The 13235-nt window shown below is 46.5% G+C and overlaps 1 protein-coding gene across 3 annotated transcripts in view; it reads left to right on the top strand.

The window, feature by feature from the left end:
• kdm6al (lysine (K)-specific demethylase 6A, like) overlaps nt 1–13235 on the top strand; it is a 35890-nt gene that overhangs the window by 17570 nt on the left and 5085 nt on the right. Inside the window, exons 8-17 of one of the 3 annotated variants that reach the window (XM_045222435.1) lie at nt 1035–1069; nt 1847–1940; nt 2070–2196; nt 7964–8093; nt 8299–8404; nt 8944–9149; nt 11341–11402; nt 11493–11567; nt 11668–11816; nt 12319–12433. In XM_045222435.1, coding sequence (XP_045078370.1) covers nt 1035–1069; nt 1847–1940; nt 2070–2196; nt 7964–8093; nt 8299–8404; nt 8944–9149; nt 11341–11402; nt 11493–11567; nt 11668–11816; nt 12319–12433 — 1099 coding nt within the window. Of the gene's footprint in view, nt 1–1034; nt 1070–1846; nt 1941–2069; nt 2296–2568; nt 2789–3641; nt 3777–5545; nt 5678–5823; nt 5902–6054; nt 6163–6356; nt 6723–6961; nt 7686–7963; nt 8094–8298; nt 8405–8943; nt 9150–11340; nt 11403–11492; nt 11568–11667; nt 11817–12318; nt 12434–13235 lie in introns of those variants that run through there. The other 2 variants (XM_045222433.1, XM_045222434.1) reach the window with 2 other exon arrangements.

The raw sequence follows: 13235 nt of genomic DNA, 5'->3' as shown, positions 1-13235 counted from the left end.
TGTTTGAAATTCACTGCTTGACTGAGGGAACTTACTGTACCCCACACATACAATTTATGAGGTTCATTCAAAAATCATGCAACTTGTTATGTGACTTGGTAAGCATTATTATTATTTTTGCATAACAAAGGTGTTGAATACTTATTGACTCAAGACATTTCAGCTTTTCATTTTTAATTAATTTGTAAAAAATTGGAAGAACAATTCCACGTGTGTGTGTAGGCCAGTGACAAAACGATCTCAATTTTTAATCCATTTTAAATTCATGCTGTAACGCAACAAAATGTGGAAAAAGTCAAGGGGTGTGAATACTTTCAGAAGGCACTGTAGCTAACCAAAAACTGTAAATATATATTTGATCAGAATGAAGGGAGGTGGTGTGGTAGGGTTTAGCTAGCATACAGAATACATTACACTGCATTATGTTATTTCATAAGACTTTCTCCCTCTCTGCCGGCTCCTATCGCCTGGAACCTGTTACCTAGGAGACCCTAATACCCATCCCGCTGGAGTCATTCTAATCAGGCTTTTGTAGGAGGCACACGGACAAACACACACATCCTCTCTCACATCCTTTCTATCTCTGTCTCTCACTCACACACACACACACACACACACACACACACACACACACACATCCTCTCTCGGTCTTTCTCAGACACACAGGCGCTCTCTCTCTCTCTCTCTCTCTCTCTCTCTCTCTCACTCACACACACACACACACACACACACACACACACACACGGGTACATCAAGGGCAGTCTCACCTCTGTGTATCAGTCTGGTTGGGCTCATTCACTCTGCTCAGAGACACACAGCACCGCTCTACAGACAAGTCAACCTGCTGCCACCGGAGGAGACAGCCTAGCAGCTCATCTGTTAAACACACCACTAACGTCAACACAGTGGATTAACTGCTATCAATTCTCTGTTTACTGGAGTCGTTCCATTTTGACCAGACTGTTGATGCTGAATGTTGGGATTTTTCTCAGAAGTAGCCAACAATTTGTATTTTTTGTCCTTCTCTTCCTCAGTTCAGTTCCACATCGCCCATCTGTATGAGATTCAGGTAAGCCTCGTCCTTTTCCTTTCGTCTTATTGAAATGTGTTTGTACTGAAGCTACGTGCTTTCCTTTTCAATAAGTATTCAACAACGCTGTTCAAGAATAAGGTACACTTTTACCCTGAAATGTTAACCATACAACTATTCTATGCTAGCTAGCGTTTTAGCAGCTAGGCTAAATGAACCGAGAGAGCCTTTTGTTGTGATCAAATGACGACGCATCATAGAAAATGAATGGGTCTCCCCCCTCGGCCAGTTCTGCGGGGTTGCCGTGGTAACAGGAGTCCCCTCTCTCTCTTTCTCTCCTATGCCCGTGTGATCCATCTTTCACACTGCTTTTGGCTTAAGCAGCAGCTCTTAATAATCGAACCATGTTGGCTGACTGACTGCAGTAGCACCACAGGAGAGCTGTGGGTCAGTCAGTGTTTTGCTGTGTCAGTAGGACGGTTGCTGCAGCAGAGAGTGGGGTTTACTAGTGTTCATTTAATCCATCAGTCTGTTGGGAGTAAGATGTCTCAGTGCAGGCTAGGGACACCGCTTCATCTGTCAAATATGGCATGTAATTTCTTATTCCCGTGTAGCTCAGTTGGTAGAGCATGGCGCTTGCAACGCCAGGGTTGTGGGTTTCGTTTCCCACAGGGGGCCAGTATGAAAATGTATGCACTCACTTAACTGTAAGTCGCTCTGGATAAGAGCGTCTGCTAAATGACTAAAATATTGTAAAAAATCTCACCCTCCTTTTTTCCCTCTCCTTCCCTCGCTCTCTTTCTCACGTTTCTGCAGAAGAGATACCGGGCTGCCAAGGAGGCGTACGAGAGCCTTCTGCAGACGGAGAATCTCCCAGCACAGGTGAAGGCCACTACCCTGCAGCAGCTAGGTAAGACCACACACACAGCTGATGAAATGAATGACCGGGTCTGGTACTGAATAAATGGATGGATGAAATCATGGATAGTGATGGGAAGGTCGACCTATTGTCCTGTGTCCTCCCCTCCCCCTCTACTAGGCTGGATGCACCACACGGTGGAGCAGCTAGGAGACCGAGCCAATAAGGACAGCTATGCCATCCAGTGTCTGCAGAAATCACTGGAGGCAGACCCCAACTCGGGACAGTCCTGGTACTTCCTGGGCAGGTGCTACTCCAGTATTGGGAAGGTCCAGGATGCGTTCATCTCCTACAGGCAGTCCATAGACAAATCAGAAGCCAGTGCAGACACATGGTGTTCAATAGGGTAAGCATTAGACCGAACCTCTTCTCTCTCTCTCTCCCTCCCTCTTGTTTTGCTCTGCTATCACTCTCCCACTCCTCTCGCTCTCTTTTTGAATCTCTCACCATCTCATATCTCTCCCTCCTTTATGCCATTCTGTCTATTTAACCCTCTCCACCCCTCACTGCTGTGTCCTCTCTACCCCTCTTTTTCTATATTTAACCCTCTCCTCACCCCTCTTTCTCCCTGTCCCCCTCTCCTCTTTAATTTCCTCTCTCTCTGTCCTCTCTCCCTCAGTGTTCTGTACCAGCAACAGAACCAGCCCATGGATGCTTTGCAGGCGTACATCTGTGCGGTGCAGCTGGACCACGGCCATGCGGCCGCCTGGATGGACCTGGGCACGCTCTACGAGTCCTGCAGCCAGCCGCACGACGCCATCAAGTGCTACATCAACGCCATGCGCAGCAAGGCCTGCTCCAACGCCACCGCGCTCACACAACGCATCAAATGCCTGCAGGTGAGGAGAGGGAGAGAGGCTGGGGAGGGAGATGTTCAGTCCCAAATCAAACCCTAGCTCCCTACCGCTTAGATGGTTAGGGGAGGGATACTCCTGAGTCCACTGACCACTGGTTGGGTGCTTTTCTCACCTGTTGTAGATCTGAAAGAATTTGGACTGGTGTCAGCAAAGTGGGAATGTTTTAATCTAGCCCTCTTGTTGACTAGGTCGAGTTTCTGCCATGTTTGCACCCATTCCATCCTTTCAGATCTAAAATGGGTGTTCAGGGGCTTAGAGTTGATTTGGGACTGGGTAAGAGAGTGGGAGAGGTTGAATCCCACTGCTGGAGAGACCTATGATCAGAGCTGCTGGGGTACTCAAACGTGACTATTCTGAACTACAGATTGTGGAAACAGATGATGAATACCAGAAGGCAAATCTGTGTGTTTTCACAGTGGAACCTGGCTCCTCCAGTCCCATACCCCATGTGTCTTGTCCATTTTGATGTAAAAACATTACCCCGCATTCATCTGTATGCATGAATGAAGGAACGTTCTCCAGTCACCAGTAATGTGAGCATAATTCCCTGGCATTAAGACAACGTAATGGTTTGTTTTAATGATTATGTGTTGTGTAAATTCATTCAAAGTGACCTATGACCCCCAACATGACTTCCCTGTTTGGTTGACCACTCTACTAAAGACCATAACTGGCAAACATATTTGATCCTCGCTAACAGTTGGGGCCACTGATATGCCAAGCTAGTAGCTAACCGGCTACATGAGAGAGAGACCATAACAAGACAATAACATTTTGATCGCAAGATCATTTTAAGTCATTAAATTGTTGTTTTCACACGTTTTCCATTCCATAGGCTCAGTTGAGTAACCCCCAGGTCACTAGTCTACAGAGTAAAAGTAAAATGCTTCCTCTTATTGATGAGGCCTGGAGTCTACCAATCCCAGCAGAGCTAACCTCCAGGCAGGGTGGCCTGAACACTGCACCGCAGGTGAGACCAGATAGACCACTCCCCCCCCTCCCCCCCACACACACACACACAACCCTCGACATACACCACCCCCCCCCCCCCTCCCTCCCAATGCCAACGGGCAACACATCACCTGGACCTTCTCTCCATGAGTCTTCCTGTGGAGTAACCGATGCCCTAGAGCAGCCATAACAACCAATTTAACCACGCTATGCTCACTATCTGGAAAGGTTAGTGACTGGAAAAGTCCCTGGTAACAGTCGTTCATATAGCTGTACCTGGTGTGATGTTTTGTTTTTTTAGGTGTAGCTTGGTAAGGCAGTGATCTTGTCATGGTTGGTAAACTAGTCATACAGCTGCTTGAGACATGACATGCAAAGGTTATGACATGATTTGCCACCATTTCTTGTTATGACTGCTTATGGCTTTTGTTATGACTGAGAGGATCAAGTGAAGTGTTGCCCTTCCCAAACCCCCCCCCTCCCTTCCCCAAACTCCCTGACACAGCCACAGGCCAACCTCACTACCCACTGTCCACCTGTATCTGTTATCATGGCTTCACAGCTCAAAGAACCAATTTGGTTAAAATAAATTGGTTACATTTAATTTCTCCTTTCAAAAAGAATACATTTTAATTATTAAATGTCCAGTGTATTCACACAATATAAAAAGACAAATCTATTAAAATATTTGTTTTAACCTGCTATGCTACACTGACATGATTTTTGACTAACGGCAAGACGTCAATTGATTGTCATTGTGGTCATTGTGATTGGTGAGGTTGTGCCACAGTAGAATAGTTTCAGGTTTCCATCATTCTTCCTGAGGTCATCAGGTTCCTTGCTGCCACTGAAACCTAGCAGCGCCCCCTAGTGTTGCAGTACCGTTCATTCACATTCATTATAGACAACATTAGTTCTTGCGTGTGTGTGTGTGTGTGTTCGTTGAGTACAATGTAATTCTCAGCATCAGACTATACAAACTGAAGCAGTCTTCAGATGTTTATTGTTTTGGGGAGGAGACAGGAGAGGGTTGTTTTCTTTCACTTGTATTCATAAACTCTTGTTGACATGGTTACAGGTGTTCTGATGATGACCACCTCCATGTTTTTGACAAAGCCATGTTCACGTAGAGTCGGGTGACAATTCACACCTGGAGTTGCCTTTTTCAACATTTTGATTATTTCCTTTTAAAAGCTGCAACTGCCAAAGGCTTAGCAATGTGGTGTGATCAGGTAAAGCCTTTTTATGGCCAAACGTCTTTGGAAGTTGGCGATGACTCAGTCAACGTGGAAGGATTGACAGTTTGTGATGAGAAATTCCACTCTACCGGTCATGGAAACATCTTCAGGGTATCATTGCAGATAGTTTGGAAAGGAAATGTGTACTGCTGTGTGTACGTGTGTTGAAGTGCCGACGTCACCCTCTTACTTTTCTGTTCTCTCTCTGTCTCTAACTACCTATCCCTATATTCTTTCACTTGCTCTCTCCATCCCTCACGTTGCGTTCTGCTCCTTGCTACCTGCCCTGTCATTTTTCCTACAACCCTCTACTCTCCTCCTCTATCACTCTATCGCTCTGTCCCTCCTGTCATCCCTCCGTCTCTGCCTGTGATCTACCCCTTCCTGTCCCTTTCTCTCTCCTCTCCTGCATCCCTTCTGGATTTTTCTTTCTGCGCACCATCCCTCACTTCTTTACCTTCTATCACGACGTTTTCAACACCCTTCACTGCCCTCCCTTGCAACCCCTTCACTCTCCCTCCTCCTCCTCCTCTTACCTCCCTCTCTGTAGGCGTGTAAGCCCCAGCACAGCTCTGAGGGAGGGGGATCGGGCCAGGCTCTGCCCCCACACGTGGGCCCTATGGGCCAGGGGGAGGACCCGTCCAGCCCTGCCAAGAGGAGGAGGGCCTCCAGCCCAGCCAAGGTACATTACACTACATTCAGATGGAGATATATTGTGTTTTTGTAGAACAGACATGATTCTTTTAATTATTTTAGGTCGGCTGAAGATGAGGTTGTCTTGTCTGGAATCTCACTACTAACTCTTTCTCTCAATCGCTCCTTTTGCAGAGCCAGCCAGATTCCTGGGCTAGTAACTCTGCACAGCAGTCAGTCCCCAACTGGTACCTGTCGCCACAGAAACTACAGGTAAGCACACACATTTAACACACCATGCCCTGCCACTCACACCCGCTTCCCTCTGCTGATTCTGTCTCTATATACATACACACACACACACACACACACACACACACACACACACAGCACACACACTAATCTGTACCTCCTCGGTGCCCCCAGCTCCTGGACCAGTTGAGGAGTAATCGGGCCAGTCTGAAGCCCCTGCAGCTGCAGATGCTGGAGCAGCTGGAGGCACAACTCAACCTAATGCAGCAGCACCAGCAGCAGGTACACACACACACTTATTACCCCCAGATGTTTACCTGATGGCCTGCAAGCAGTATACTGTATGTCTCTTCTAATTATTCTAATGTAGTGTAATATATTTACTAATTTGAGTTAATCCACTGAAAAGTGATGTTAATTAAAGAAATGGTATTCATTTCTAAACCCTGACGTTGTGATTATGTTCTGTTCTACAGATGAGACAGAATGCGTCTGGACAGCTGCGTCCCTCCCTCTCCAACGGCCCCTCAGCCACAAACTCTCTCCCCCCTCCTCACTCTAGCCTGCCCCCCTCCCGGCCCCACCTGGCCCCTCAGGGCTCGTTGCGGCCCCCCTGCCCCCCTCGACCACTGGCCAACGGGCCTCTGGCAGGCGGCACACCACACGGACACTCTGACACTCTTTCTGTGGGCAATAATAATAATAATAATCACCCGGTGGCGGCCACAGGACCCAACGGAGACGTGCCTTATCTGCAGCCCGGCGTACTACTACCTCACACCTGCACAAGCACCCAATCACAGGACACAGCGCGCCGGGCCCTGCACCTAAACTCCACTCAGGTATGACTCGCTACCTCTTCACTCAATTCAGGTCTATGTGAAGCTCCTATAGGCTCTGTGCTCTGAGACAAGAGTGCTATTCCTTTCTGTGCTAGTCCTTGCTCAGTTAAATCATAAATGATGGAATCCCAGATGTTCCTTAGTGAGAAGAGAGCTAGACCTACTATATGTTGTTCTTTAGCTGCAGTCCTTATTCCGATCTAACAGTGTGGTCCCTCCCTGCTCCCCTCTCCCTACAGGGGCTTCAGAAGGGTTCCGCTCCACATTGGGCGGGTCCTAATGGTGATGGGTCTCTCTCCTCCTCCTCTGGGGGGTCAACACACCCCCTCTCGCACCCCCAGACGCCCCACAATCAGGTTGGACATTCGGCCGCCCCCTTGCCGCGGCAACAGGCTCTCAACCACCTCCCGTCCCCCCCTTCTCCCCCTCCTCACTCTGCTACCTCAGGTGGAGCACCCGGCACCCCCGCTACCAAAGAGAGCACGCCCCTCGGCAATGGCCCCGCCGCCACGGCAACAAAGGGGCCTGGAGGGGCGACGACGGCCAATAGCACTGCCACGGCGGCGGAAGGCTTATCCAATCACGTCCAGTCGGCGGCAGGAGAGGACGGGACGATCAATAGATCCCCTCACCACAGCTCAGACAATCCTAAGGGGGAGACCACACCCCCACCACCTCTGCCCCCCACAAGAAGATCAACAACATCCACCCGGCCGTCTCCTCGGCCGCTTCCTCCCCCATCTCTGCCATGTCCACCGCCACCCCCTCGCCCAAATCCACCGAGCCCGGCCAGTCGACGGGCCCGCACGGCCTCAACAGCCCCTCCACCACCGCCGCCGCATTATCGTCAGCCGGCCCCACCGCCGTAGTCAATGGAAACGGCAAGGGGGGCATCTCAGAGGACTCCCAGAGCCCGATGAAGGCGGACCCCCCTGCCACGTGTCGCAGACCCACACCACCCCACGCCCGCACCCCCTCATCATCATCCTCGTCCTCCGTGTCCATCTACCCCTCCTCCACAGACGTGCTCAAGGCCTGCAGGTTAGACTGACCCAGTACCATTTCTTCTTGGGCTGTAGGAAGTTTGATTATGGTGGGAAGATGTAGTATTGCATTTGTTGGTAGAGGAACTGTCAGAGAACAGAGATTATACTGTAAAACCAAGAGGCTAATCTTGTTTGCGCCTTTCTCTCTCCCCGTCTCTCTATTTGTCCGTCTCTATTTGTCTCTCTCTCTTTCAGGAACCTGGGGAAGAATGGTCTATCAAGCAGCAGTATCCTGCTGGATAAGTGTCCCCCTCCTCGCCTGCCCCCTCCTCCCTCCCCAGTCCTGCCCAAGGACAAACTCAACCCCCCCACACCAAGCATCTATGTGAGTAGCAACCTCAGAATGGAAGAAAGACTTCTCGTCATAGCATGATAATGAAAGGGGAATGTTTTAGTCAACATTGTGATTCTGATAAGAATCGTACAAATTCGAATTACTCAACATTCGAAACGTGTAGTTTAGAAGACATGAGAAGGGTTGTGTTATATATTAAATTGAAATAATATATAATTGTGTATTTGATTCCCAGCTGGAGAATAAGAGGGATGCATTCTTCCCTCCGCTGCACCAGTTCTGCACAAACCCCTCCAACCCTGTCACCGTCATCAGAGGGTTGGCCGGGGCGCTCAAACTGGGTGAGTCTACTATTTCTACTGCAACGATGCCCCCTGCTGGTTACAACTGTCATTACATTACCCGGTATTGCCTTTTCTCATTTGGGAAAAAGTCCTTCCACCACCCTCTCTCATCCGTCCTCTCTTCTCCATGACCTGGAAACCGATAAGTGGTCGAGGAGATGTCAATTAGTTAGTAGGTGAACGGAAGAGTCCTCCCCTCCTCAATAGCCACCTTTCATCAATAATAGTCATGAGTATCCTACCTGATTCCTTCGAGAAGAGCTTTAAAATCTTCCCTCTCTTCGCCGCCTCTCCTCGATTACCTTTGACCTTTTTCAAAAGGAGGCGAGAGAGGACGCAGGAGTTGAGCAAATTCAATTGAGAAAAGCCCCATGACAGAGTCCTTGGTGCCGACCACTAACTTTGATGTTGTACTTATGCAAGCCCCAATGCAGCTTGTGCATTAGCAGGTTTCCATGCCCTTGATTTGAGTGAGTGCGCTCTTTCACCCCTTGTTCACTCTTTCTCTTCTTCATATCCATCTCCCCCTCTCTCAGACCTGGGTCTGTTCTCTACGAAGACCCTAGTGGAGGCTAACCCAGACCACCTGGTAGAGTGTCGTACCCAGCTGTCTCAGCCCGCTGACGAGAACTGGGACCTGAGTGGCACCAAGAAGATGTGGCGCTGCGAGAGCGGCCGAGCTCACACCACCATCGCCAAATACGCCCAGTACCAGGCTGCCTCATTCCAGGAATCACTACGGGTTAGTAGAGGGAGATATATATGACACACACACACCAGGGTTTCCGTTAGGAAAATGTGGCGCTGGACAACATTACTGAAATATTTAAATTTTCCTGCCATTTGAAAACTTTAACGGACCCATAGCCCATGAGGGCGTCCACCCACAGTGCTCAGAATGACAGAAATCCCATCTTAGATTAATAATGCATCTTAACAGAACATGCAACTCATGTAAGGAAGCAGACTATAAAACGTCATTTTCAAACATTTGCCAAAATGCAATTCGTGGTAAAACACCATTTTAAACAGCGCACCTGATAGCGGTTCCATATGTGACAGATGAAAATCTCTAATAGAAACTTAAAAAGAGGGGGAATCTAAAGATGCACGACTAGGATTGTGCCTTTGGCTTCTGGACAAAAAAAGAAAGTTGATATGAATGCATAGCGGTGTAATAAGTACTCCTGTCTATACAGAAATAAATACAATAATTCAAAATACACCAGAAAGCATGACTTAGCCACAGAGGAATCGAGGATCATTAACTTTTGTATATATATATATATATCTGTGGATTGTTTCAAATCACAAGCTGGTAGGTCTATGCCTCTTGGGAAGCCCACAGGTTGGTTAGTGTGCTTGGCAATAGGCCTAGCTGATTGGGTTGCAGCTGTCAGTGGAAAAACATCAAAAATATGACAATGTGTCTTGAGTATAATTTAAAATGTTTAGACAAGAAGGAGGAGAGGGGTGTGTGGCAAAGGTGTAGGCCAGTCTCTCTCCAGAATGGCTCAGCTGTCTCCTGCCAATTCTTGCGCTTTCATTGTGTGAATTGTTTGCCCTTTGATTCATAAAAAAAAAATCAATTCCCCATTACATATGTCACCAGTAGTAAATGTACCGTTAATCCCTGTCGTTTTGTTAAATTGTTTTCTGTTAATGCATGTATTAATCAGTCATTTACCGTTCTCATTCTCAGAGTGGGAATGTTGTTTGCAGAGTTCACAACCTGCTACACTTGTGAGAAACAAGTTTTGGTTTATTTCATAACCATTTACGAGATTTGTAAATGTTTTAATTGTGTTTTGTTTGGAGGGCTCCATGTGAGCATGTGTCTGGTTTCTCTGTCCTGACAATGTTGAGGGAGGGAGCTAGCGCACGCCTGAGCACGCATAGAAGTACCTGGCCTACTGCGTTTTTTTAACATCCACTGTGAATGATAATATATTATAACTATACCATAGTTCCTCGCAGTAAGCGATTTGATAAATCTTTCCAACAATCTCCCCCTCGATAATCACCAATCCTCGGTGTGAAAGAGCAATGGAAGTTATAGGCCTACTGCTGCATTGGACTATAGGCTAAGAGTTCCATGCACTCATTTCTTTAACCGCCAATGGATCACGGTGTATCAATGTGTCCACATGACAGGCTGGTGATCTCGTCATAGTTTACTTCACTTTTAGATTTTTATCATTTTAATTCCGATATTTATGATTAACCACATGACAATGATTTTGAGAAACAAAAACGTTATTATTGAAATAAAAATTACGATTTCAAACAATTAAGTATGTTTTCAAAATGCATACTGTCGCGCTGATAGCCTGTTGCCTGCACTTGAATGGTGAATGGGAGGCACGCTTCAATTACCAGTTGAGAAATAAAAATAGTAGCTATTTTTAATCGTGCACCAAAACTGTTTTGACCACACGATTGCATTTAAAATTGTTGCACAATGAATGGGCTTATAAAAGCACTTGTTTTACTCCAGCAGTAACCAGCTGAGGAGCTGCAGGACAAATCCAGCTCAAAGTAGTCTCTGTGTGCTGTGGGATCGGTGTTGGATAAATAAGATACATGATGACTAACAAAAATACACACAGGACAATTTAATTCCACTAAATAATGCAAATTAACCTATAGACCGATAAGCATGATGGTTAAATATATTTCCATCAATGAATAAAAGCATTATTTTGTAATGGGATTTTTTTTTGTATATGATTTTTCGGGTCAGCAACTTTTATCGGCTTTTCGTGTATTTTTTTACCGGCCAAAAGCAGGCTATTGCAGGCTAACAGAAACCCTGACACACACACACACACACACACACACACACACACACACACACACACACACACACACACACACACACACCTGTTTCCCAATGCTGGATGTGTTTATTGAATGGGATCCTCCTTACTCAGGAGGAGAATGAGAAGAAGGCGTTGAAGGAGCCCTCAGACACTGAGCCAGCATCAGCAGAGAGGTGAGCAACACACCTACCTGTCAGGATTTCTCATTGATATATTAACGTTCACAACCTTTTCTAATCATAACTTCTTCCTGCTGTGTTCAGTACGGCACGCAAAAGGAGGGGTCCCCTAAAGCACATCAAATTTGGGACCAACATCGACGTGTCGGACGAAAGAAAGTACGTGTGTCAGTTTTAGTGTGGTCAGACATGTCATTGGTCACACGTTGCAAAACCCCATTGCCGCCTCTGAACACCCCCCCTTTCTCCTCTCCCCCAGGTGGAAGCTACAGCTGCAGGAGCTGAGTAAGCTGCCTGCGTTCGCCAGGGTGGTGTCTGCTGGCAATCTGCTCAGCCACGTAGGACACACCATCCTGGGCATGAACACTGTCCAGCTCTACATGAAGGTCCCCGGCAGCAGGATACCAGGTAGATACACTGTATATATCAGGCTAGGGCACGGTACAGCTATACAGTTTAGAGGACAAACCTTTGCAGTTTCTAGTGCGTTTTATATTGATACCTATGAGTTACAAAGACAGACTGTAAAAGATGCACTATGCAGAAATCCCTCCGTCATTTCCTGGTTGTTAAAATAGTTCACCTAATTTCACTTTGTGACAAAACAAGCAAGTATAGTATAGAGAATCATTAAACCGCTGTGAAAAAAGATTTTCCTTTATCAAAAATCGAGTATTTTCAGCTGTTTTGAAGCTGGTGTACAAAACCAAAAGTAAAAGAAGCAAGAACTAAACTTCAGAACGGGAAGCATAGAAATAGTTAACATAGAACAGATCTACCGCTTCTTAGACTTGATTTCAAAGATAATGACAGATCTATAAATTGACATTTCTATGTGAATTTTCTTGGGTGGCCCAAAAAGTTACATAATACAGTTTTAACTCGGTCTTGCTTTATCTCTGTGGTCCAGGTCATCAGGAACACAATAACTTCTGCTCTGTCAACATCAACATCGGCCCTGGGGACTGTGAGTGGTTCGCTGTGCCAGAACCCTACTGGGGAGTGATGAGCGACTTCTGTGAAAAGTAAGGACCTAACAACCATAGAGGCTAGTGATAATGCATTATACAAATCAAATCAAATCACATTTTATTTGTCACATACACGTGTTTAGCGGATGTTATTGCGGGTGTAGCGAAATGCTTGTACTTCTAGCTCCGACTTCTATCTAACAACATATACCCAATACATACAAATCTAAGTAAGGAATGGAATTTAAGAATATATACATATATGGACAAGCAATGACAGAGCGGCATGGACTAAAATACAGTAGAATAGTATAGTAGTGAGTAGTGCAAGATATGTAAACATTATTAAAGTGACTAGTGTTCCATTTCTTAAAGTGGCCAGTGATTTCAATAGCAGCAGCAGCCTCTAATGTGCTAGTGATGGCTATTTAACAGTCTGATGGCCTTGAGATAGAAGCTGTTTTTCAGTCTCGGTCCCAGCTTTGATGCACCTGTACTGACCTCGCCTTCTGAATGATAGCGGGGTGAACAGGCAGTGGCTCGTGTGGTTGATGTCCTTGATGATCTTTTTGGCCTTCCTGTGACATCGGGTGCTGTACAATAGTGATGCTGTCTGTGAAAGAGAAATGGGGGTGGGGGTCTGCAAGAACAGGGGAGAAAAGGATATATACAAAAGAAAGAAAGACGTCAGACGGGGTCAATGTGAGGGTCGGCTTCTTTTGTGCCTCGCTTTGAACACTAAGAACAAACTGTCTGAATGAAAAAGGAGCGATTCGGAGAGATATTGAAAGGAAAGAAAGGAGCTGAATTGAAGCCTGGAATGAGGGCATTAATGAAACAAGGTTAATGTAACTAA

The sequence above is a fragment of the Coregonus clupeaformis genome, chromosome 9, assembly GCF_020615455.1.
Source record: "Coregonus clupeaformis isolate EN_2021a chromosome 9, ASM2061545v1, whole genome shotgun sequence".
NCBI lineage: Eukaryota > Metazoa > Chordata > Actinopteri > Salmoniformes > Salmonidae > Coregonus > Coregonus clupeaformis.
The sequence above is the reverse complement of the archived record's forward strand: the minus strand, read 5'-3'. Positions and strand labels throughout refer to the sequence as shown.